Here is a 25,791-nt window from a genome sequence, read left to right as displayed (position 1 = left end):
CAGCTTCATGGCACAGCTAAGGAGGAAATTACTCCTTTTTACGAAATTACTGCTTTTTTAGCCTCTGACATAGAAAAGTGGAAAGTAATGTGTAAACGTAATTTTAAACTAGTATTTAGATTAACTATCAATTATTCAAATCTCAAACAATACTCACAATAACTTTTTACCCATACTTTCCAATCCATTAAAACCATAATAATTTATATCTTTGTATTTGCTGGTAGTTTCTCTTATAGGATGTCTTATAAACATACCTGCTGCCATTCTTTACTTTTATAATACACTATTATTTATTATGATCTACTATTTGAGAAATAACTCAAAAATACATTCAAGACATGTAAACTATACCTGGAGCAGCCTGTGATACTGAAATGCTGGAAGAGGCATTATTTTTGAAAATAGTAATTTAATGAAAAGTTGAGAGTTGAATTGTTTTCTCAAAGACTTGAGAGAACAAACTGCTCAAACATTTATCTAGAAACAAAAAAATGAACACCATTTCACACAAATGATGCTGTGGCACAATACAAAAACCCTCTACTGCATGTACTTTATTAGCATTTCAGGATGTCTTCACTAAAAAAACACAGGTGAAGACTGTCTGCAATTAAAAGTTTTACAGAAGTTTCAAGACAATTATTATTTCTGATGAACAACTATTTTTTTCCTCTTTTAAGAAGTCCTTCTATTTTTGACAGATCTCCAAATGAAACTGTTGCAGAACCTCGCTGGGCTGGTTTTGCCTAAGAAAAAAAAAAAAAAGAAGAAAAAAATACATAAAGCGCTAATTTTAAATTAAAATGTTTTGTAAAAAGCTTTTAAAACATCACTTTTTAAAAAGTGTGTTCAAAGAGAAAATAAGAGCTTCACATTACCTGTGATTCATGGTATTTCCAGCCAATCATGTAGTAGATCTGAAACGTGGCAGGTACTGAGCCATCGCTGTTTCCGTACATTTCTGCTAGGGCAGGAAGGGAGACAGAAAAGGTACAGACTGTCAGTTCTAAGAAACACTTAGTTCTCAGCACATCAGCACTAAGCGTGACATATTCATCATAATGACTCCTGGTGAAAGATTTGGGACAATAAAAATATCTCATACTGGTGCATATAGTTCAAATCCTGGCATTATAATTAAGGTTAAAAATAGCTTGTGACAATGGCATTTTGTTCTGAAGTATTTGGGGATTTTGGTTTTGCTTCGGGTGTATTTTGTGTGGGGTTTTTTTGTTTGTTTTTTTTTACACAAATGTCATAGAAAAAGACACAGAAAAAACTGTTCTTAAAGTCATTTTAGATGAACTCATTACCTCTCAAATACTGACCTTGGTATATTGCAGCAGCTGCTAGCATTGTCTCCCTGTGTAGCAGAGGTTTTCTATTCCAAGAGCAATTACTCTCCCCCATACCTAAAAATATGTTTCAGCTTTAAGAAAAAGAAGATATAGCACATGCCATGAGTTAAGTCTCATGCACTAAGGACAGATTCTTACTAAGCCAGAGTAAGTACGGAACCTCTGCACTTCACTGTAAGGGAGAACATAGCACAAATCATTAGGTGAGTTTCTTATGTGTAAGAATCCAAAACTTTTAATTCCCATGCTTTGCAATTTACAGTTTGCATTGCTAGGAATCATTTCAAAGTATTACTTCTTCAGCCTGAGTCTTCAAACATTTAGGGTTATAACTAATTTTAAGAATGAGTACAAAGTGTTTATTGAGACACATCACTGTATTGTTTTAACAGATAATCATTTAAATTACTATCCCAATAGATTTAAAATACAAAATAAAACAACCACAATTCTAATCTTTTTAATCACTTACTGCATCTGAATGTTTCTGCTGAGAATAAAAGTTGCCTTTCCGTTAAGGAATTACTCCAAACAGCAGTTGATCCAGATAAGAAATGCCCTGAGTTGCTGTCAGTAACAACAGACTGCATGTGAATGACTGCTTTACAATCCATGACAAATGCAATCAGAATATTAACAAAATCATTACTCAATTGTTTGCTGCTCCTCAGCAGACTCCAAATTAAGGATATATTTATTCTCATTCCAAAGCAGTTTGCTGAATGCCCTGGTAATTAGAAAGGCTCACAGGAAACCGTCAGTGTGTGGGATACTGGCTTCTGTCTCCCTTTAAGGGCTTTTCTGCACCTCACACTGACACAGGCTCATGCAGAACAGGAACCCCAGGGAAGCAGAACGTTCACAGCAGACCATGAAGTAGCAAATCTTTGACTTGTGCTTCCCAACACAAATCTCCTGACAGGCATAATCTCCTGACTCACTAGATAGCAGGAAAAAAACTACTGCTTCCCCTGTTGCAGTAAGATTTATTTTTTTAAGAAAGCAATTTTTTGTGATGATGATGGTAAAACACTGGCTCAGGTTGCTCAGAGAGGTGGTGGATGCCCCACACCTGGAAACATCCAAGACCAGGTTGGACGGAGCTCTGAGCAACCTGATCTAGTTCAAGACGTCTTTGCTCACTGCAGGGAGTTGGACTAGATGGCCTTTAAAGCTTCTTTCCCACCCACATGATTCTATGATTTGGAGTTAAGAAACACACAGTAAAACTCTTCTGTGTCTGCACCACTGATATAGAAAACCTTTATGTTTCCACAAAGAATATACTTGCCTTGCAAGTCTTCCATAACCTCAAATAACCCCGGGTAGTTGACCTGGATTTCATCAGTATCCTAAAAGAATTGAGGAGTTCAGTTTTAGAGCATATCAAGCCAAACCAATAGCATTATGTCAACCTTATACTACCAAACTATTCCCTGCCCATGGCAGGAGGGTTGGAACAAGATGATTTTTAAGGTCCCTTCCAACCCAAAGCACTCAGCAATTCTATTCATCTGCCTCTTCTGCTCAAACAATATATTTCTAGGAAGCATGTACTAGTTTAACATTTCTAAAAAGTTTTCCTTAGTAGCCCAAATGCAATCAAATTTTATTTTAAATGCCATTATTTTCTTCTTGGTTTTAAAAGAAAGAGCAAGTGTCTATAGGTTTTTCATGCAGGTCTAACATTCTCTGACATTTCTCCAAGAAAACCATCCAAATTCTACTGGGCCACGAGCCAAAGATACACTTCGGTTGGTTCCATTAATCACCACAAAGCCAAAACCGGAGGAAGTCCAAGCTATTTCTGCAGCCTGTTTCAGCGAGGTGCACCATACACAGAAGGAAGCAATATGTTTTTACTACATTAGCAAATAGCGATTTTTATATTCCAGCAGCTCTGATGTTCTGGATTGTTCTGCCTGATTGTTCTCTAACTCATAATTACCACAGTCAGGGTGTTAAAGCCAGCCCTGGAAAGCAGATGTCCCAAATCGGCGACGGCAGTGAATGGCGAGACGTGAGGAGAGAAGCCCCCTTCCCTCTCCAGCTCTGCCAGCTGCAGGGAGCAGCGGAGCTCGTACAGAGTGTCCCCCCCAAACATGGCTCCGATGAACACCCCGTCGGGCTTGAGGACCTGGTGAATCTACAACACAGAAATACACAGGTCACAGCTTTGCTACATGAAGCCTACATAACTAAGTGCTTCTTAGACCTTTCTTTCTTAGTGAACTCAAGCAATCATTTTAAGAGCTGTAACAGACTTTTAATGTTAGCTGTGTTCTGTGGGACAAGCTATGCCATGGCTTCTGGTCACACTGTAAGCAAATACTCTGTCTGAAGAGAGGCTATTTTCTATTTCTAAGCGTAAATCCTCAGAAATTACACTTACAGTCAGGAAACATGGAAGAAACTGTGGAAATTGAGAGTAAACTATTTTCAGCAGAATACTCCTAGAACAATATTCTCAATTAATTTACTCCTAAAAGGAGGGTAGATTAAGATAAGTATGCTATTTACTTTTGCTTTCTGAGAGCAAAAGCACTTCTTAATGGCTTGATTTAAGAGAAATGGAGGCTTTAGTTTCCAGTAGTGATCTCTGCACTTCTGAGACAACCAAGTAATGCCATATTTATTATGTCTACCATTACTTATTATTAACTTGCCAGAACAACAATATCGTAACTCAAACACCAAGGCTGACAAGCTGCTTTCTGGTCTCCTAAGTCCTAGCCCCCTTCTTAGTGAGAAGGCCAATAAATTCATGCTTTCTTTTTTCTTTAAGAATTGGAAATGATCTCTGGTTTAGACATCCAGAAGAGCCTGATTACATAATCAGGCTAACAAGACAGCAAAAGCTTCCAACACTTTAGAAACAAAAATATTTTCAATTGTTTTTTAATTAAGTATTAACCAAGCTACCTTTTCTGTGATAGTAAAAAAGCCTTTAATTGATAGGTAAGAAAATTAGGCAGTTAAAGGCAGTTTTCATTAGTTAAAGACAGTGGTACCAACACAGGAAATCAAGACAGTTGGCCAAGAGGCCCAGTTCCCTCCCCATTGTGAGACAGTGTCAGTTATATTTACTGTGGGAGAAAGTATTTGACACTACATAGAATACTTAAGTTCCAGTGAAAATTGTATATTTCTTTAGAAGTATTTTTTATAAGTACTGAATGCATTTCAATTGGTTTTTATTATTTCAGTAACAGTAGGGCAGTCCTATTCCTACCAACAGGTGATAAAACAGCACTGCAATGACTGATCAATTTGAAACAAATGGAAAAAACAGCAAAATGGTTAACATGTTCCTTGTCCTTGCTCCATGTTTTTGATTTGACTGAAGTTTACACCTGCAGGGAAGAGCTGAACTAATCCAAAATGACCAAAACTGTTACTGAAAAAAAAAAAAAAAAAATTTTTGTCCTCAACAAGAATTTGCTTCATTTCAAAACCAAAAAGCCTTGATCAAAGCTGTATTTCAAAATAAACAGCTGAGACATAAAAATAACTCAAGCTCCATAAAGCAGTTCTGGAGAAGCTTAGTATTGTTCTACAAATAGTAAGAACTAACAACAAGAAAAATCAATAGCACTGCCTCAGGTGACATTAGTTACCATGATCACAGCTGTAGAGAATCCAAAATATTACACAAACATGTTGTTTCAGCTATTTATTCCAAACTGATTTGAGGGAGCAAATGAGCAGCAATATCAACTGATGCTCCTCAAACTGCCAAAAGTATTGCAAAAAAATACTTGTGTGCAACAGGAGTTATTTCTGTGTCTCTTATTTAAAGAAGACCAGGAAATACAGAGTACAAGTAATGGCAAGTGCTGACTTACAGTTTTAAAAACCAGTTTCTTACCTCTTTGAAAGCTTTAGGAAGGTCATTCACCCAATGTAAACTGAAAGAACAGAAGTGTACATTTTACAATTTCAGATTAAATCAAATTTAGGGAATTCAAGTAACTATTTAATTATCTAAGTAAGTTTCAGGAGCCAAAGCCACAAACTGGTTTCTCAAGCTGCAACCATGCTGAAACACCTGCTTGAAACTGATACTAAACAAGAACCAAAGTTTATCCACATGGCACTTTTTTCTTTCTTTTTTTTGGTTGAGAAAATGCAAGTCCTGGAGACTAGTTTGTCAAAATGCAGGAAAGAGAGAAGCTCCAAGTGTTTTGAATGAAAGTAAACAAACAAAACAGGAAGAATCACCAGGATAGCAGTTTTTCCTAATGCATGCTCATATTAACTATGCAAGTACATTTCTTATCGCTTTTTAATGGACAAGTAATCTTTGTGGGATTTATTTCCTTAAAGCTACTCTGAAAAGAACATTCTTAACAATTTAAACAAACAAAAAAAATTATTAATACATACCTTAAGCTGCTAACAACAAGATCAAATGTATCTTCTTTGAAAGGAAGGAATTCCTCATCAGCTACGACCCTGACCGTCGGGATTTCAGATTCTATAGGGTTTTTCTAATGTTGGGTTAGAAGGCAAACAACTCATCAGAAACTCACTTCTTTTGATTTCCTGTATTACAGAATTGAAGCACTGTAGCATTCAAAAAGTTACTTACTAAAGCATTCTCTGCGATATCAACTTGAATAAGTTTTTCAACTGTTTCCTGAAATAAAATTTTAGAAGTCTATGAAATATTTAAGTTGTTTTGTAAATGGACATAAGTCATTTTTTAGCACTTACACCTATTTACAATAAGTTAGAAAGAGTCTTCTCAGCTTTTGATAAAAGCTTTATATAAAGCAGAAAGCACTTTTCCCCACCCAACATGGCACCTGCTCCCAGGGAGAACAGCTGAGGCAGAAATGGTGACAGAAAACACGTTTTGTAATTTTAGCCATAAATTTAGTTAAATATAAACCATGGATTAACAGCCAAGGAAGCACCTCTACTTACAGCATGGTTCATGAAGGGTAAATTGTTAATGGCTTTAAAATCTCCATAATGACACTTCTCTAACAATTAACTGTGGCCAATAAATTCCCCAAAAACCCATGCATATTCCTACATAAAACTATAAGTTAACTGTTATATAGCAGATAACTTCCCTTGCACTACCATTTGTCAAGCTTTCAGTGGCAATAAATTAAGAACAGCCTGCACAACACAGAGCTTTGAATGATAACTACAGGTGTGGGGGAGACGACTTACCTCATATCAAGACTCAGATAATTGTTTTAAGTTGTAACAGAGCTCTTTGTGAAAGGGAGGAACACATATGAACTCCCTTTAAACACCTTTAAGTATGAAGAGAGAGTACCTTGGTTAAGTGCTGAGCTATGTAACCTCTTCCAGAGCCAACATCCAAAGCGAGAGGAAACGTTCTAAAGGATAAGATTAGCAATACATAGCATAACCAAGTCTTAAAACATTTTTAATTTTAGATTATATCAAGTTTCACTACTAATCTCTACGGGCCTTACTGAACTCAGCCCGTCGAGCATCCTTCTGTGGCACCGCGGGGAAAGGCGCTCCGCACCCAGCGGTTCTCCCCAAGGGTCCCGTCCCCTGGGGGTGAGGGGAGGGTGCGGGACACGGCGGGGCTCACCTGGTGATGTCAAACACCCGGTCCGCGATCCTGCCGCCGACCTGGGGGAAGAGCCGGCGGTCAGAAACACAGGATCAATGAGGCCGGAAAAGACCTCTGAGATCATCAAGTCCAACCTATGAGTAAACACCACCTCGTCAACTAAACCATGGCACTGAGTGCCACGTCCAGTCTTTCCTTAAAACACCTTCAGGGACGGCGACTCCACCACCTCCCTGGGAAGCCCATTGCAATGTCTGATCACTCCTTTCTGCGAAGGAATTCCTAATGTCCAACCTCAACTTCCCCTGGCACAGCTTGAGACCTCTTATCCTGTCGCTGGCTGCTTGGGACAAGAGAGCGACTCCCACCTGGCTACATCCTGCTGTCAGTGAATTGTAGAGTGATAAGGCCACCCCTGAGCTTTCTCTTCTCCACGCTGAACACCCCAGCTCCCTCAGAGGACTTGTGCTCCAGCCCCTTCACCAGCCCCGCTGCCCTTCTCTGGACCCGCTCCAGCTCCTCAATATCCCCCCTAAACTGCGGGGCCCGGAACTGGCAACAGCACTCAAGGCGACCCCGCCAGCCCCCCCCCGACCCCACACCTCCTCCCGCAGGTAATCGCACTTGGCAGGCTCGGCCTGCAGCGCCGCCCAGTTCTTCTGCTTCCGCTTCAGCCGGACGGTCGAACGGGTTCAGCGCACCCGAGCCCGGCGAGGCTCCGGTGGGAGGAGGAGCAGGCGAAGCGGCGGCGGCCCGCGCCGGCAGCGCCCAGAGCCGGCGGCACCATCGCGCCCTCAGCGCCGGCCGGGCCAGACCCCTCATCGGCTCGGCCTCGCACGCCCTCTGCGCATGAGCCGCGCGGGAGAGCCGTGTCCCGCCGCGGCCGCCGTAGCGCCGCCGGAAGTGGCGGTGCGGTGGCGGCGTGCAGCGTGCGGGCGGCGCTTTGAGGGAGCGGCGGGCCTCGGGCACGGTCGGTGCGAGCGGGGCTTCCTCTGGGCTCCTCCCTGCGGCCGCGTCCGTCGCTGGGGTCGGGGACGGAGTGGGTGCGGGGGCTGCAGCCGACTCGGCGCACCTGGTGTTGCTGGTGGGCTGTAGCTGAGGTGGACACCGGGCTAAGCTCGCCAAAGGCCCTGTGTGTGGGTCTGGTGGGGAGTCACGGAGGGATGTGTCTGCAGACCATGTGTGGCCGTTCTCGTAGAATCATAGAATGGCCTGGGTTGAAAGGAATCTCAAACGCTATCTCGTTCGAAACCCTCTCCATGGGCAGGGGCACCTTCCACCAGACCACGTTGCTCAGAGCTCCATCCAACCTGGCCGTGAACATTTCCAGGGATGAGGCATCCAGATCTTCGCTGGGTAAACGGTGTCAGTTCCTCACCACCCTCACACTGAAGAATTTTTTCCTCCTATGTAATCTAAACCTACCTTCTAGTAGTTGGAAGCCATTCCCCTTTGTCCTGTTACTCCAGACCCCTGTAAATAGTCCTTCTCTATCTTTCTTGTAGGCTTCTTTCAAATACTGGAATGTCACAATTAGGTCTTCTGAAGCCTTCTGTTCTCCAAGCTGAACAATCCCAATTCTCTCAGTCTTTTCACATAGGAGAGGAATTCCATCCCTCTAATTATCTTGGTGGTCTCTGGACTCCAACAGCTCCATGTTCTTCCTGTGCTGGGACCCCAGATCTGGACACAGCACTGGAGGTGGGGTCTCACCTGAGCAGAGCAGAGGGGCAGAATTCCCTTCCTCACCTGCTGCCCATGGAGCTTTGGATGCAGCCTGGGGCACAGGGGGTTTCTGGGCTGCCAGCGCAGCTGACAAAGCAAAGATTTGTGGCTGAGACGGTGGTAGGTACAGGATTATTTGTGACTTGTTTAAATCTGCTGCTGCAGCAAAGCCAACAGGGTGCTGAGTTCCATCAACCAGACGTCACCAGCAGAGATAAAGAAGTCATTATCCCACTTGGTGCTTGTCAGGTCACATCGGGAACTCTGTGTTCAGTTTTGGTTCCTGCCCCACAAAAAAGATGTGGGCAGACTGGGGAGGGTCGAGAGGAGGGCCACAAAGATGACCAACGGACTGGGAAGCTGCCATGTGAGGAAAGGCAGAGAGAGCTGGGTTTGTTCAGCCTTGAGGAAAGAAGGCTCAGGGGAGACCTTATTCTCATGTTCCAGTATTTAAAAGGTGGCTACAGAGATGATGGAGACTCTCTTTCTACAAGGAGTCACAAGCAAGAGACAAGGGGTAATGGGTATAAGTTATTCCTTGGGAGATTCCACTTAGATACAAGAGGAACATTTTCCTCAATGAGAACATTCAGCCATTGGAATAATCTCCGCAGGGAAGCGGTGGATTCGCACGTACAAGATTTGGCTGGACAGAGTGCTGGGCCATCTTGTATATGCAACGCTTTTGCCAAGAAATGTTGGGCCAGATGATCTTTGAGGTCCCTTCCAGCCAGGTGGTGTGTGATGCTCTGAAATTGTCATATGTGCTTTTGGAAAGAACTTTTTAGGTATAGGTTAGAAATCCAACTTTGTTTAATCCTTGTTTTTTTCAGTCACATATCTAAGTCTGTGTTCATTGGTTGAGGTTTTTTTAATCAGAAATGATGGGGTTTTTTCCATATTGTAGATGTCCAAGTCTTCAATGGCATCAAAAATGTCATCCCAGGAGGAAATACTGAGCGATGGCCGGTTCAGCTGCGTCGCAAGGGATCCCAGGTTTTGGGAGATGCCTGAAAAGGAACGTAAAGTCAAGATTGACAAGCGATTCCGAGCGATGTTTCATGACAAGAAGTTCAAGCTGAGATACACAGTGGATAAAAGAGGTCGCCCTGTTAACTATACCTCTACAGAGAACCTCAGGAAGTTTTATGCCTTGTCGGAATCTGACTCTGATCTTTCAGAAAGTGATAGTAAAGAACTCACTGTAAAGAAAAAAAAGAAAAAGAAAGCTAAAGGTAAAGGAGAAGCGGATTCTGCAACGGCCATTGCCGGTGGCCTCCCAAAGGAGGAGAGCAAAAAATCCAAACAAGGGGTGGACCAAACATGTGAAGCAGTGACTGCACTAAATGACCTTAAAAAAGAAGGACAAAAAAGTAAATCTAAGTTCAGCTTGAAGGAGGATTCACAGAAAATGGCAATGGAAGTTGATCGCTCTCGGGGAAACAAGGGCCTTTTACCCAGAGGGGAGAACAAACAAGGAGGTGCATCAGGGGGAAGATCCATTTCAATTCAAAACAAGGAAAAGTCTTCACAAGCAAATGGTACTAAGTCAGTCAAAGCTCCCACGAGGGACCACTCCCTAGGAGAGAAAATAAAAGAATCAGGTTAGTTGTTCGAATAAGGAGGAGAATTCAGCTGTGTTTATTTGGATGTTGTTGCTTTCGTTTTGTCCATGGAAGATATTTTGCAAGATCAGTTATAAAATAGCTGACTGACTCAGATTCAGTGTTCCTGGAAGATTGGAGTTGGTCAGCTCTGTATAGAATCAGTTCTGATTCTTCAGTAAGATTGTGAGCATCCCTGTCCTTTTAATTGTTGGTGCTGAAATTGTTGGTTAGTTAGGAAAGTAAAATTTATAACAGCATATATGCTGCTGTATTTATCAAACTGAACAGCAGATACATGAACTGATACCATGAAGGCACATCACAACTTGTGGACTGAAATTGTAAACATGGCAGCATTGAGCCATTAATATTAAAGGAGATTGGAAAGAACAGGTAACTTGAAGAAAAGTTTGAAGAAAAACTTTATTTATATTGCTTGTGCATGTGTATAGCCTCCATTATTAAACTGATTTCTACCTGTTGGTTCTGTAAGATAAATGAAATAGCAGTATATTTAATTACAGTTGAGATTGATAATACAATTGTAGGCCTAAAGAGTATTTACATTAGATTAGACCAGACTAGACAAACAAGCGCGGCAACACCGATGTTTTCTGTTATTTGCTCCTGCATCATTACACCTTTCGGGGGTCCTGTAAATAGGTATGAAAAAGCCCTGAAGTTTTCCTTTTTGTAAAGGGTCATATGTAATTCTAACATAAAAATAGGTGTCTAATGTTTATCTTTCTGTGCTCAGACGTCTGTGACCAAAGTGTAAAATGTAAAAGCCAGTTAGAGGAAGAAACTTCTGCAAGTGAGGATGCAGAATCGGAAGAAGAGGAATCAGAAGATGGTGGAGAAACAGGCGAGGAAGAGGAGCCAGAAGATGATGGGGAAATGGGTGAAGATGACAGTGATTCAGAAGGTGATGAAGAAAGTGATAGTGGGCCTGATCTAGCCAGAGGCATAGGGAACATTGAAACGAGCTCAGAGGATGATGAGGACTTGAACGAGCTGTTTCCAAAGGAGCCAGAGATCGAGCACTTGTGGCGCGAGTTGGATAAAGATGCCCCTCGTGGAGATGAGGTAACAATACTTTGCATGTGAAAAGTTGCTACATGACAAACTCAGAAATGTTATGAGTTCATACAGTTTGTGGGAGTATTTTTTGTAAAGGTTTTTCAGCCTTTTAGTGACAGAATGGAAGTGATGGTGAAATTGTCTGACAATGAGAGACTTGCAGTTTTCACTGGTATCTCCTCTTCCCCCTAAGCACACTTACCTATACCTATAGATAAGCTGTCTGCAGGTGAAAGGACAAACAAAATTGAGCCTTTCAGAAATTCCAGAATTTGGATAGTGCTGCTTTTGTTCACTACTGATTTTTTTCACTTTTCAAAAATTTAGTTATTTAACTCACACTTTAAGAAATTAAGATATCATTAGACAGCGAAATAGGACTTCACAACTAGCACAATCAGTGTGTAAGAAATCACAGTACTCTAGTGCTGCCACAATACAGGGGTAGTGATTGTTCTTGAAACTAACAATGTTTGATAACAAGATCCTAAGTGATTATGTTGTCGCTGCAGTTCTAAATCTGTGATTGATGCAGTCCATTCTGTGGTGCTTCACTATTTATGTCCTTTTTATGTGCTCTGGTAATTGCTGCTTCTGATCTTTGCTAGTTTAAGTGATAAAAAGCCATGAGGACAATGCTGCTTTTATTTTTTTCAGCAAAGTTTATTGCTGACTTTTTTACCACTGAGTTCTGCAAGAGAATTGTGTATTCCTCACAACAGTTAAGAATTAAACCTATGAATTTTATGTTCTTTTCTTTCAGATTACAAGCAGATTGGCAGTTTGTAATATGGATTGGGATAGGTTGAAGGCTAAGGATTTGCTGGCTCTATTTAATTCTTTCACACCCAAAGGAGGAACAGTGTTTTCTGTTAAGGTAAGACTTGATCTCTAAAAAGAGAACTGACTTTTACTGATAAAAGAAATAGACTGCAAAATAAGAAGTAAGACAGTGGTGTAGAGAACCAAAAGAAATATTAATGTGTTTAAAGAGAAACTGTGTTGCAATTTAACTCGCTGTAACAGGCATGTATTTGGCAGAGTTAGAGGCCAAAGCCATTGACTTCTCATGTTTATGAGGTTGGCTCTCAGTGCTGGTTCTCTGACACTAATAGTGAAGTTCTTAGTTCTAGTAGGAGGAGACTACATTTCCTTGATTAGTTTAATTTTCAGTGGTCTGCACGGCAGATAACCCAGCCTTAGACCTTACTAATAAATTGGTTGTATTCTGGCCAATTAAGTTATATTTTTCCATTTAGTGTCTGCCTCAGCTCTCTGAGAAATTTTAATCAGATACCTCTTCCTGAAAAGGGCCACAGTAGAATGAGCAAAGTTAGGGTTCGTGTTGTTCTTCATCTGTCTCAAGATTCCTGGCAGGCAGTTTGGTTATTCTGCTGTCTTTTCCATACATTAAAATTAGGAAGGTAATAAATCTGATGGAATTGATCCCTTAACTGATCTTAAATAAAAACTGTAAAGTGTAAAAGCCTGGAGAGATATTTTTTCTTAGTTAGTGTACATTGTGTCACAGTTTAAGCTTTAGTTTTGTATTGTTGTATTTGTAGATTTATCCTTCAGAGTTTGGAAAAGAGAGATTGAAAGAGGAAGAACAAAAAGGACCTGTGGAACTGTTCGATCTTCCAGAGAATACCACAGAGGATGATGGGTATTAATTTTAATTTTGTCTTCAAATAAGAGATATAATATGTTTAATTCTTAGTGAAAATCCCAATCAACTCCTGTTTCCAGGAGTTCATATGTGGAAATGTCCCGTGGACAGCTTAATTTTTCAGTTTTTTTCAAGGGTTGTTTTACAACCCTTGGTTCATTGTCAGTGCATTTAATAAATGCATTATGATGAAACTTGAGAAGATTTGCTTGTTGATGTGAGTTCAAAATTTTATGATGTAGCTCATTGGAATAATCAATGGAACAAATACATGGGGAGCTTAAAAAAACAGCATTTCTCTTCTACAAATTGCCATTTGTGCAGTAAACTCCCCTTAGTGCTCACTGTCAAAATTCTTACCTGTGAATCAACAGGGACCTTAACTTAGTCCAAGAATTCCCAGATTGAGATTTCTGGAGTGCCATCAGCAGCAGCCCTGGCTTCCCAGGCTGAGCTCCTCAGTCCTACCATTGTCCTGACTTCTTCGGGCATGTCTTTCTTGCTTTTTTTAAACTTTTGTTAAAGGTTTTGCTTTGATATTTTTCCAGAATTCCCAGATGTTTGGTAGCCTGATTGGGGCCATATTTGTATAATGCATCCTGCTGGACTGCCCTGTATTTAGAAAATCTAGATGCTTCTGACATAAGGGTAGATCCCTTTGAAGGCATTCTCTAGTGCATCAGGGGAGTGTAAGGTGGACGCAGAGCGCGTTCTGAGGTCCTCTTCACTGTGTGCCTCAAGGTGCATCCTGAAGCGTTAGATTTACTGCTCAGTGGGCTTGAGAGCATCTGCAATCCAACAAACAAACCCAGGTATCCCAGAGGTACCTCAGTGATACCTGTGCCTGTGCCCTTCAGCTTCACAGAACCTCATCCTTGTGATCTTTCAATGGAGTCATATACAGATTTTACACTTAATAAAACTGTGTGAAATAGTCTTTTTACTTGAGCAAAACTGAATACTGGTGGAACTTTGTGCTGTTTAATATCGAGCCTTACAAGATTAGAAGAGTGCTTGGTTGGCACATGTTTTTAACGAGTTGGATTAACATATTTTGCAAATAACAAGATGTTACAGCCAGCTCACCTGACTGGTCTTTTCTCCACTTTTGCAGGATTTATAGGGAAAAACTGCGGGAATACCAGTTTAAGCGACTGAAATACTTCTATGCAGTTGTAGAATGTGATTCTCCTGCAACAGCCAATAAAATTTATGAGGAATGTGATGGACTGGAATTTGAAAGTAGCTGCTCTTTCATAGACCTGAGGTAGCTCCACTGGTGATATTTTTACATGTTGGGCCAGGGAGGGTGAATTAAAGGCAGTTTATAATAATTTGGAGTAAACTTTATTGACTTCACTCTGTAAGCAAAACAAGATATGAAGATAAATTGGGCATCCAGTGAGTTGTTAGGTTTCCCTTTGGTTCTTCTTTCTTCTTTTTGACCGTTTTTATTGTAACGTGGGAAGTTCAAGAGGATGTCTGCGTAGAGAGATTATTTTCCGGAAATCCAGATAAAATGTTCTCATTACATCTTCAAGCTTTTGGTACAATTAAGTAAAGTGATAGGATTCAGGAAATGAAACAATGCACTGTTGCTTTTTTCTTTTTCTCTCCCCAAGGGTCCAGAAGTGGCTCTTTTTTGGGATTCCTTACCACAGGGCAAGATTATTGCTGCTGTTGTCACAAAGCTGCAATAGATGTGTTAGCCCTTGTGAATGAGCTGGATGCTCTGGTATTTCCAAAGTCATGTTTGGGGAAGAAAGGATTTTAAATTGTGGTTTGCTTTATTGTTAGTATTTCCTTTTGTTGCAAAAAACCCCTTTCAGTCTAAACAGAAAAGTTACTAAATCATAAAAAGTTGTGGCAGAAGCCCTGTTTGTCTGCTGGGGCCTCTGTTATGGACACTCTTGGAAATCAGTGAAAGTTAAGGTTTTTTTTTTGCTTTGAATAATTTTCTAGGGGAACTTAGTTACTTTGCTTTGAACCATTTTGGAAAAGACATCTTTGCTAAGTGAATATGTGAACATGTGTGACTATGTAAACATGTAAAATGTGTAAACATTTTAAACACTGGTAATGTTTTACAACAAACACAGGTGTTTGAAATTCTCCAGTGATTTTCCTAATCTTCTGCTTTGTTAAATTTTAATGTAGACTACTATTTATCAGATTACATTTGCAAAGATTTTAAAAAAATCACAAGTAATTCCTCATGTAGTATACCAAGGTTTTTGTTTTTTTTAAACTAAGTTCTTTGGTTGCTACTCATGACTTTGGTCTTTTAAACTTTTTTTTTCCTTATTCATTATAATTTTCAAGATGTACCAGGCTTTCCTAAAAGGCTTGGAATTTTTTTTCATCTGTTTCCAAATCCTCTTTTATTCGCTTTTTTCTTTTTAATTTTTAATATTAAGATGGTTCTTAAAACAAAGAAAAACACCCAAAAAACCATCTGCAACCCTGTTTATACCAGACTGAAAATTGAAATACTTCCCAAACAGGGTGTTGTTATACACTGAAAACCTGTGGAGCAGACCTGCAGAAGCCAGGCAATGAATCTTACATGTGTGGAGTACTTGTCCATTTCTTTTGTTCCCTTTTCAGGCTTACCGCCTTTTTATTTTAGCTAATTCTTTCATGCTGATGTACCATACTCATGAAAGCTTAGACTGTTTATACTATGCAATTTCCCAATGTATTTGAAGAATAACACATTTTATTTGCCTTTAAGATTTATTCCAGATAATGTTACATTTGATGATAAGCCAAAAGATGTAGCCTCAGAAGTGAACATAGCTGCTTATAAGCCAAAGTACTTCACATCTGCTGCTATGGGAACATCAAAGGTATCTTTACAGTGTTTTTGTAATGTTTTTCTTATTTGTTTAGTTTTGCTGTCAGCTTTTGAATGATATATGTACTCGGGAAAAGATTCCTGATTATCTTCACCATTTCAAAATAAAGACATCAAATGTATTAAAAGATTTAAGCATGTTATGGACCCACAAGTTGGATTTTAAAAGAGATTGGGCTTCATTTTATCTCTATGACAAGTTGCACATGAAATTGCTTTATTATTTACAGTTAAATCTTTTAATTTGCCTAAAATGGATGTTAGTGTATTAATCGGTAAGAGCCGTTTTGGTGGTAATGCCAGGCTTCAACAGTTGCTTCCCCTCCTTGTAGCAATTCATTCCTACTCTGTCCTACTGACAGCCAAAATTTCCATCTGGCCATGAAATGAACCAGATTGGAGGAGTGATTAGTTGAGAAATAAGAACTTTCTGCTGGATCATTTTTCAGTCAGATCTGTTTCACGTTCTGGTTGAGGGTGCAGTTGCGCAAACACTTTCATTGTCCCCATTGCAATCTGCATGTGATTCCACCAGTGAATTGCTGCTGGAAGAGGAAAAGAGAGGGGTTGGTGCCTGCTTCAACACCAGTATCTGTTGCCACAAAGGAAATTTGGCTTACAGAGGTTTTGTGTTGTGGGACCTGCTCTTACAGAACCATTCAGTGCATGAGGAGATCTCTTCAGTTCTTCTTGTAGTTCAAATTCATTGAAACCGACTGTAGAATAAATTCCAAAATGTTATAATTAAATTCCTGTTACTAAATGGTTATTATAGTGAGTAGAGAGCATGACTAACAGGTTTATATTGTGTCTTGAATGGAAGGTATAAAATAATTTTCCCTAAAAAGACAGCATTACAGTGTTTAGTTTTAGTGTTCCAGCTTCTACAACTGGCATTCTTATTTTTAAGGTAGATATCACATGGGATGAGACAGATCATGAGCGAGTAACATCACTCAGCAGAACTTTTAACAAAGAGGAGCTTCTTGACATGGATTTTCAAGCTTATTTGGCTTCATCGAGTGAAGAAGAGGAGGAACAGCAGCAAGGTACTTTGGTGATAAATGTACACAAAGTCATTAGCTGCAGGGTTTTAAACACAAATTATTTAAATATTTAAATGTTGTATTTATAGAAAATGCTTTGAATGTCATCTTTTACAAGGACAATTATATTTGTTGTATAATGATTGAGCCTGTAAGCAGAATCACTAAATGGTTCAGACTGGAAGGAACCTAAAAGACCAACTAGCTCCAACCCCCTGCCACTGGCAGGGACACCTTCCACTGGACTACAGTAGTTGCTTTCTGAATAGGAGCTTGCACCTCTGTGTGGAAAATAATTTTCTTGCTTTTTTATTTCTCCTCCTACCCCCTTTTTTCTTTTTTTTTCAGGGTACCTTGACATCTCTTTGTCAAGTTTGGCAGTATCTGCTTCTAATCTGTCCATTTCTGAGATAAATTACAGACTCATAGAAGCTGAAGTGTTTCCTTTTCAGAGGAAAAGTCCTAGTTTGAAATGCAAGGTGGTTAATGACTAGATGAACAGGGACATCTTTCAAGTGCTTTTTGATTCATGTACTTCTTAAGAATATAAAGAGAATTTCATCTAACTTCGCAAGGTACTTTAGTCTTCTGCATATGGTGCACCAGTGTTTAAATTCCTTATTAAATTGCTTGTTTTCATTCTGAAATGCGTCCTGCTCTTAATAATACCTACAGCCTAGATTACAAGGCAAATAAAATTTCATTAAGCCTTAATTAGGTCTTTCAAACAGATCTTAAAATTGATTTATCCCGCATTAAAGCAGCTTGCTGCAAGCAGAGATGAGCTTGGAGCATGCAAAAAAACATTGCAGTTTTTTTTGGTTGTAGATTTGGGAAATCTTGTGGCAGAAAACTCAGCTTGGCAATATATTGGCAGGGATAATGTCCATTTGTTTCTCATCTTACATAAAAACTCACAAACTGCACTGTTGTGAGCTTTAGTTTCTCTATCAATGCTTAGTGAAGTCTAAAGGGGAGCAGGGGATTCAGAGTAAAGCATTTCCATCTCCTCTCACATACAAGGCTACCATGATGTTAAAGAACAGCATCTATGGTAGGGTGGTGATGAAAGCAAATAGCCATGGGAACAACACTTCAGAAATTTTAAAGAGTAAAATTCCATTTCTGGGAAGGAAAAAAAAATGACCTTAAGTAATCTTATCGCACTAATAAATTTTAAACCTGGAAATGTCTAGATACAAATGATGTTTTGAAAAGTAAGTTATTAAGAGAGGAATTATGTTGTCATGTCTTTAATGTGTTCCTGACGTTTTATCCATTCAGTTATGTGATACAAAACAGGATTCCATCTGTCAGGGTTCCGTCCAGCAGAATTATGTGGTGCTATGCACAAATGGGAAAAATCAATGTCAGCTGCTTGAATGGAAATGTAGGAGTCTGATAAGGAGGGAAAAAATGTCCTGGACTTCTATTTGTACTTTTCAAACTTATTAAAATGTTTTATTTATAAACAGGTTTTTGTTGGCCTGTTCTAATTTTTTTTTCATGGAATTTTTTCAACTTAAAATATGTGCATCATGAATGTTAGTATTACTGTTAAACAACAGTTCTGTGACATCAGGGATTTCAGTGACCTGGAATGTTGTGGTTCACAGCACAAAATTTCTCCTTTACATTGCTTCTGAATTTTCTGCTACTTGGGTACATTTATCCCAATTAGGAAGTGTTTGTGGCATTCATTAAATCCAGTCCATAATTGCTATTTTGACAATGAGCACCAGTGACTTAGTGTATGGCATTTTAAATATGCTTCAAATTAAGCATTATGGGGTTTATGTCTAAGCTTTTCATCTGTTTTTTTTTTATCTTTGCAAGAGCAACATCTTTTCTGCTGTTCTGCTTTGCACAGCACACAAATACTGAAACAGAATATATGATAAAATACTTTTATAGGATTTTTTAAAATTAGCTAGTCTTGATAGAATCATGGAGTCACAGAATATCCTGAGTTGGAAGGGACCCATGAGGACCACTGGGTCCAAGTTGTGACTCCACAAAGGGCAACCTAAAAGCTAAACCTAAGAGTTGTCCAAACACTTACTGAACACCACCAGGCTTGTAGGAAACTCCATGTAGATCCCTGCTCTACTCAGTAGGAATCTGAGCAGGAAGCCCAGCCTCCTGTGGTATTTGACTTCCGATATAAGACTCTGCAAACCCAGTAGGTCTTTGTTTTGTGCTGCTGCCCCGATGCCAGAGGTGCACAAGTGCAGAGAAAGGAAATGTAGTGGTTGGGAGGGAGGAGTTTTTGTTCAAATAATGCTGCTGAATCTTATTTTCAATAATTAAGGTTAAATAGAGTCAGACCAGATATTAAATCTTTTTACAATTCTGAGAACTATTTGGTGCAATAACTCATGACTATATACATAAATTTAAATGCATAATATAGCATTTTATTAGATAACAATACAGCCTTTTTCTCTTAAAGATGAACAGTATCCACATGTGTTTATATTTGCTAGAGCTATTACAGAAGACTAAGAAATGGAGGGTGACAGAAGTAGAACATGCAGTTATTTATTATTGTCTCTGGAAAGAAGAAGCAAGAGGATTTAGCAGTTTATGAGTTGGCCAAGCCTGGGTGGAATATCATGGGAATTTCAGAATACAAATACCACAACCTGATTATTTTCTTTCCGTGAAGCATCAGAAACTGGATACAGCTGATGCAGGTGTTGGATACTTTTCCAAAGCATGCTTGCAGGAACTATTGGGTTGGGTTTGTTTTGTAATTAAAGGTGCTTGGAAGGCCAATAAGGGTCATGTCAGCATTCCTTCCAGGAGGTTCGTATAAACTGTGGGAGGTGTCCAGTAACTTGAAGAACACATCTCTGTGTGTTTTTGCAGGCCAGTGAGTCCCTACTCAGGACTGACTCTGATTGCCAGTGTTAACCTTGGCTTAGGTCTGGCTGGCTCAGAGGCATGGCTCTACTGATGCCAGGTCACCTCTGCACAGACAGCTGCTGAGAGGCTGCAGCTACAACACTCACCTGGTTTGCAAGGGGAGGTTTAAAGACCCGGTGCACATCCCTCGATGGTTAGACTACAAAGACCTGAAGGAAAATGCAAAAAAAATCTAAGAAAATGCCATAAATTAATGTTTACCCTTCATTTACTGTTATCTGTGTTGCATTCTCTTCTTCTAATATCTTTTCTTTCTGAAAAATCTTACAAAAAGGCATCAATTCTGACAAGCTTTGAATAAACTTCATTTCATATTCTAAATTTTTCCATTTTTTTATTATCATTGGGATGACCTAATGGGATTTGCACAACTCCATGTTCAGGAAGTGCTTAGAATGTGGGAAAATGGGTTTAAACCCCAGTGTTTTCTTTGTCATTATTTTCTGGCTCAAGACTGAGTTCAGCACATTCAGTTTTTCATAGCATGCTGTAGTGCAGTGCAAAAACCTCTACCTCAGACTTGATTCTTGAATACTGGAGTGTGAAGCATTTAGTTTTAATCCTGTCGGTCTACATGCATTGTAGGTATTTTGGGTTTTATTTTTTATCTATCTGAATTTGAATAACTACCCTGGATAGAATTGAGACATTTAAGGCAATTTTTATGGTATGGCCATCAGCATCCAAGTCATTAGCTGAGTTTTCTGCTTTGCCATTACATCATGGAAAGAAAATTCCCCCTCATCTTTAAAAAAAATTCAGCCTTGCAGCAGACCTCTTGTCAAATGTTATATCTGCTACAAGTTTTCTACTGCCTTTAATTTTTAAGGCTGAGGTTTTTTAAAAAAAGGAATCATCTACTCAGCTATTGCAAGATAAACTACGAACACAATCTCTTCACAACCCTGTGATTACAAGAACGTGATCTCAGCTGCCAATCACCAATTTAACATATTGAGCCTCTGCATGTGGTTATATTTTGTATTAATGTCATCTTTTAAAAACAAATTGTTGTATTGGAATGTTTCTGACCAGCCTCATGATTTGAAATTCATTCTTTTTAAATCTTTTAGCACTTCTATTACTTCTTTCTTTTGAAAACAATAAGAATATACTTTATTTTATACTCTAGATTTCATCAGTTTTTGCCTTTTTCTCCTTCCCAGGTTGATTGTATTTCTCTTGCAGTGCAGCGGTTAATGCCCCAGAACTTTTTGGTTTGTGTGTTTTCTTCAAAAAGCCTTTGAACAAGCTGTTGGCAGAAAGCATTGCTGCCTTAATATCCATCAAAGTGGTTCCTGATGTTGTGCAATACAGTGTGATACTTGAAAGCCGCTGACAAGGTTATTTGAACTCTGAGCAAACTTTGAGAACATACTCAGCTCACTTTCCTTTCTTGCATCTGTTGTCAAATGTGCTTTATTTGCTTACAGATTTAAAAGCTCCTACAGTTCTTTTGAAGGCGATGTTGAACATTTGTTTTAAAACTGTTAGTTTTGACAGAAGAAACACAACTTCTATCTAAATGAGAAAGAATGACAATATGCATTGGCACTTAAATTTCTCCTAGCAAAATGAGTGATAAATACAAACTGGTAGCCCCTTGCCTATCAAGGTTCTAGGGATCCTCTTTTGGCTCAAAGATTTCTTCAGTTCCCATCCAGTAGAGCTTCTTTCTCAGGACACTAGGAAGAAGAAACAACCAAATGTCTTCTTTTTCTACTTGTCTTCAAAACATAGTTGCCTTTTGCTTTCTGAATGAGCAGATGCTTCCTTCTTAGATCTCAGCTTCTGATGAGGAAAGTGGAAAAGCAGCTGCAGTTGACTGTACCCATGTGCCGTGCAAAAGATGAGCCAGCAGGGAACGAGCCCAGCCTGGCTGAACAGAGAGCTTTGGCTGGAACTTAGGAAAGAAAGGAAGGTTTATGAACTTTGGAAGATGGGGCAGGCAATTCAGGGGGACTACAAGGGTGCTGTGAGGTTATGCAGGGAGAAAATTAGAAGGGTCACAGCCAATCTAGAATTTAACCTGGTTACTGCCGTGAAAGACAAAAATTGTTTCTATAAACACATTAACAATAAGAGGAGAGCTAAGGAGAATCTCCATCCTTTACTGGATGCAGAGAGAGGCGCAGTGACAAAGGATGAGGGAAAGACTGCAGTACCTAATGCCTCCTTTGCCCTCAGTCTTAAATAGTAACACCAGTTCTGGGTACCTGAACTGGGAGACAGGAACAGGGAGCAGAAAGAAGCCCCCTTAATCCCAAGGGAAATGGTCAGTGACCTGCTACACCACTACTTAGAGACACACAAGTCTCTGGGGCCAGATGGGATCCACCCAAGGGTACTGAGGGAGCTGGCAGATATGATATGCTCACTTAGCCACTTTCCATCATTTTTCAGCAGTCCTGGATAATCAGAGAAGTCCCAGTTGACTGGAAGTTAGCAAATGTAATGCCCATCTACACAAAGTGGTGGAAGGAGAGTGCAGGGAACTACAGGCCTGTCAGCCCAGCATCAATGCTGGGGAGGTCACGGAGTGGGTCATCTTGAGGGCTATCATGTAGGTACCCTACAGGACAACCAGAGGCTCAGGCCAGTCAGCACAGGTTTGTGCAGGGCAGGTTCCTGCTTGACTAAATTAATCTCCTCTTATGGCAGGGTAACCCTCTTAGTGAATGAGGGAAGGGCTGTGGGTATTGGAACAGGCTGCCCAGGAAAGTGGCTCGATCACCATCCCCAGAGGTATTTAAAAGCCATGTAGATGTGGCACTTGTGGACATGATGCAGTGGCAGCTTAGCCATGCTGGGCTAACAGTTGGATTCGATGATCTTAAAGGTCTTTTCCAGCCTAAATGATTCTGTGATTCTATGAGCAGTAAAGATTTCTGCCTCCAGTCAACAACCAGCTTCTTGCAGTGATGGAATGGGGCGAGAACACTGCCACACCTCAGTTTTAGCCAAAGACCAGACTTGGAACTGGGACACATTTCTGGACACCAGTTATGCTGTCCACTCAATTCAGTACTGTAGGAAGCACAGCTTTACTGCTCATCCAGAGAAAAAGAAAAGATGACCCTGCCCCAAACCTAGTTTTCTACAGTTAAAGGAGTTGCAGCATTTTTCAAGTCTGTTTTCACTGAAATACTCGTTTAAAAGCTTATTGTAAGTAACATTTTAGTTGATTTTTTTCCTAAAAACAAGGAAAAAAGAAGTCCTCTTTTCTGTCTTGCTTCATTTGTTCATTCAGCAAGTCACTGAAGATTAAGGCATTGAATAATTATCTCTTTTACAGACTCTTGCTGTTTGTCAAAAAGCAGCATTTTATTTTCAAAATGCTTTACACCACTGGTTTCAGAGATTTAGGTACTATGCTGGAAAGGACTCTAAAACTAATAATTTAAAATTACGGTAAAGGATGCTGTGCCCCGTCAGTGATTTCCTTTACTGGACAAATTCTCTTTTGTCTTTTCAGATACTATTTTTATTTCATCTAAATAAGGGAATTCTTAAACTGGTTGTTCTGTGGGGTAATAACAGATGAAAATATTTTATATTATCTTTTAAAAGTAATGTGTGTGTCTTAGGTTTGTTTCCTAAAGATAAACTTCAGTTGGTCACTTTCTTGAGGCTCTCTGTGATAACTTTGCTCTCTCCTCTTAGATGGTGATGTAGTTAATGAAATGGAAGATGACAAACTGAGGAAAAGCCAAAAAGATGATGAAGAGCAAATTGCCAAGTACAGAGAACTTTTGCAAAGTATCCAAGAAAAAGAGAAAAAACAGGAAGAAAAGGATATAGGAATGGAGATTAAATGGGTTCCAGGTAAGGTTTATTTTTTTTATTTTCCTGCCTTGGAGGATATGCAATATTGGTCTGCTGACAGGGATATAGTGTAAGGTGCTGAATTTATAGTAGGAGAAACAAACCCTTTTTTTCCCCATAAATTGAAATCCAGATTGTTTACAGTGAGGGAAATAGAAGAAATAACATGTCTGAACTCAGTTCCTCAGCTGTAAGTTTCTCTTTATAGATTATTTTTTCGCCAGGATTTTTTGTACTTGCTTTTTCAATTATCACTTTATAGACTTTTTTTTAAAGTAGAATTCATGTGTTTGCTATAGATTCATAAAACATACTTGCACTTTTAAAAATGAAAACCAGTATGATTTGGAAACATAGTGTATAATTAGAGGAGAGTGGTTTGGAAATGTTGCCTGCATAATGCTAAAGATTTGGGGGAGCAGAAAAGGGAAAAGTCTGACCTTCCAGTGAAACTGCTCTGGGAGAAAGCAAAGTACCAGGAAAGGCTGGGGAATAGTGACATCCAGATTGACATCAGAAATTAATGAAAGGTAACTTCACCATATAGCATCCCAGCAGAACCCATCCTGACAGCCAAAAACGAGTGTCTAGTTCTTTTTTTTTCTTTATGACAAAAAAAACACTCAAACTGAATGCTTTCCCTGAGGTGTAATGAGCCAGTTTAACAGCTCCCTATATCCACAAAGGGAAAGGTTTTCACTGTGGCATCACCTTGACCCTGGCCCAAAGCTCATTCTGACTGCCTGTACCAGCCTTGGCACTTGGTAGATCTCCTTGCAAGCCTAATTTTGTTCGCTAAAATAACAGAACTACTCTGGAAAAGAAAAAATCTGGATCTTTTCCACTGAGTTAGCATGTCAGATAGGCAGATGTTCAGAGGGTTAAATGGTGCAGCTGAAAGACTAGGGAAGTATGACATTCCCTTCTTGGGAGCAGCAAGGTGCAGCAGGTGTGGGACTGCAGCCTGTGTTAGGACACAGCCCTGATCTCTTACTGCAAGTAGCAAGACCAGACACATACCAGAATCTAGGCCCTTCACTGCTGATGGGAATTCCCAGCTAGGAATGCATATCTAATGATATGATTTACACAAATATTATTCTGAGTTCACTCAGATAACTTCTGCTGAACAGAAGTTCTGCTCAGTTTGAAATACTCTGGTCTGTAGCAGTTCACTGAAATGGACTAAACTGAACGGAACAATTTTATTCCTGTTTCTTCATAAGATCTGTGTTCTAGAGGATACACGGGCATTAAAAATAGTTGTGTGCTTTCAATCGTGCTTTTATAATTCCAGTAATTTCTGACATGAATTCTGTCAAAACCCTTTTGGAAAAGCATGTATCATGCAGCCAGGACAAGTGCTCGCTGACACAGCGTTGTACTCCATCTGTCCACTGTGTGTCAGTACTTGCATTCACGATGTTGCTCACTCAGTAGTTAATTCATTGTGTCACTGAGCATTCAAGGCCAAGGAGTTTTCATACGTACGTAGCTTTGTAAGATTTCTACAGAGAGTTGTTGCCACCTTTCAGATTGAAGGTGGAAGCCACAGATGAACCAGTTGCTGCTAGGAGTGTGTTTTGTATTTATATATATTTGTATTTATATATATTTGTATTTATATTTATTTATGTGTTTTTCTGTTGGTTTTGAAAAACACGTTTGGAGGTTTTTTTGTTTGTTATGCATTCTGTTTTTTGAAGAATTTTGCAAATTTTATGAAAGAAGTTCTGTAAATTTAAAAAAGTTTGGGTACCTTAATGTGGTAACATAGTCAGGAATCTAGAGCAAACCCTTCATTTTAGGAGATGGAAAATTGTTTTAAGGGAGACCAAAGGAAACTCTTTAGCCTTGCTTGCCCTGGGAGAACAAGAAGTTTTGTAAGAGGCTGTCTTTAAGACTGTGCCTTGCATGTTACGAGTAAACTGCATTGACATTTAGTAGAAATGGAGTTTTAACTGTAGTAGAGATGGAATCCAGTTCCTTAATGCATGGGCTCCCTGTTTCTTTGCTATGGAACTTGACTTTAGAAAATTGGATTTGTTGCATACTTATACCTAGTCCAACCCCTTCCTGACTGCATCTTCTTGTAGGACTCCTAGACTTTTGCCATGTCCTCATCTCTTT

General features: G+C 39.6%; 2 protein-coding genes across 3 annotated transcripts in view; one reads left to right on the top strand and one right to left on the bottom strand.

Annotated features, from left to right (window-relative positions):
- Positions 1–269: 269 nt before the first annotated feature.
- NDUFAF5 (NADH:ubiquinone oxidoreductase complex assembly factor 5) lies at positions 270–7,767 on the bottom strand. The gene is given in 12 exon segments (XM_010403064.3): positions 270–749; positions 882–964; positions 1,332–1,415; positions 2,653–2,713; positions 3,310–3,507; positions 5,230–5,269; positions 5,748–5,851; positions 5,953–6,000; positions 6,655–6,718; positions 6,943–6,983; positions 7,527–7,601; positions 7,603–7,767. Coding segments are annotated over 12 exon segments (1,029 nt in total). The 5' UTR covers positions 7,747–7,767; the 3' UTR covers positions 270–662.
- A 62-nt stretch (positions 7,768–7,829) lies between these two features.
- The window catches only part of ESF1 (ESF1 nucleolar pre-rRNA processing protein homolog), a 32,780-nt gene continuing 14,818 nt past the window's right edge, over positions 7,830–25,791 (top strand). The window contains exons 1-9 of one of the 2 annotated variants that reach the window (XM_010403062.4): positions 7,830–7,894; positions 9,557–10,253; positions 11,014–11,342; positions 12,100–12,213; positions 12,902–13,002; positions 14,120–14,272; positions 15,740–15,854; positions 16,773–16,911; positions 23,500–23,661. In XM_010403062.4, the coding sequence (XP_010401364.2) occupies positions 9,557–10,253; positions 11,014–11,342; positions 12,100–12,213; positions 12,902–13,002; positions 14,120–14,272; positions 15,740–15,854; positions 16,773–16,911; positions 23,500–23,661 (1,810 nt within the window). In that variant the 5' untranslated portion in view covers positions 7,830–7,894. Of the gene's footprint in view, positions 7,895–7,993; positions 8,288–9,556; positions 10,254–11,013; positions 11,343–12,099; positions 12,214–12,901; positions 13,003–14,119; positions 14,273–15,739; positions 15,855–16,772; positions 16,912–23,499; positions 23,662–25,791 lie in introns of those variants that run through there. The other variant, XM_010403063.4, reaches the window with a different exon arrangement.

This window comes from Corvus cornix, chromosome 3 (genome assembly GCF_000738735.6).
Source record: "Corvus cornix cornix isolate S_Up_H32 chromosome 3, ASM73873v5, whole genome shotgun sequence".
Taxonomy (NCBI): Eukaryota; Metazoa; Chordata; class Aves; order Passeriformes; family Corvidae; genus Corvus; species Corvus cornix.
This window is presented reverse-complemented; position numbering and strand designations above follow the sequence as displayed.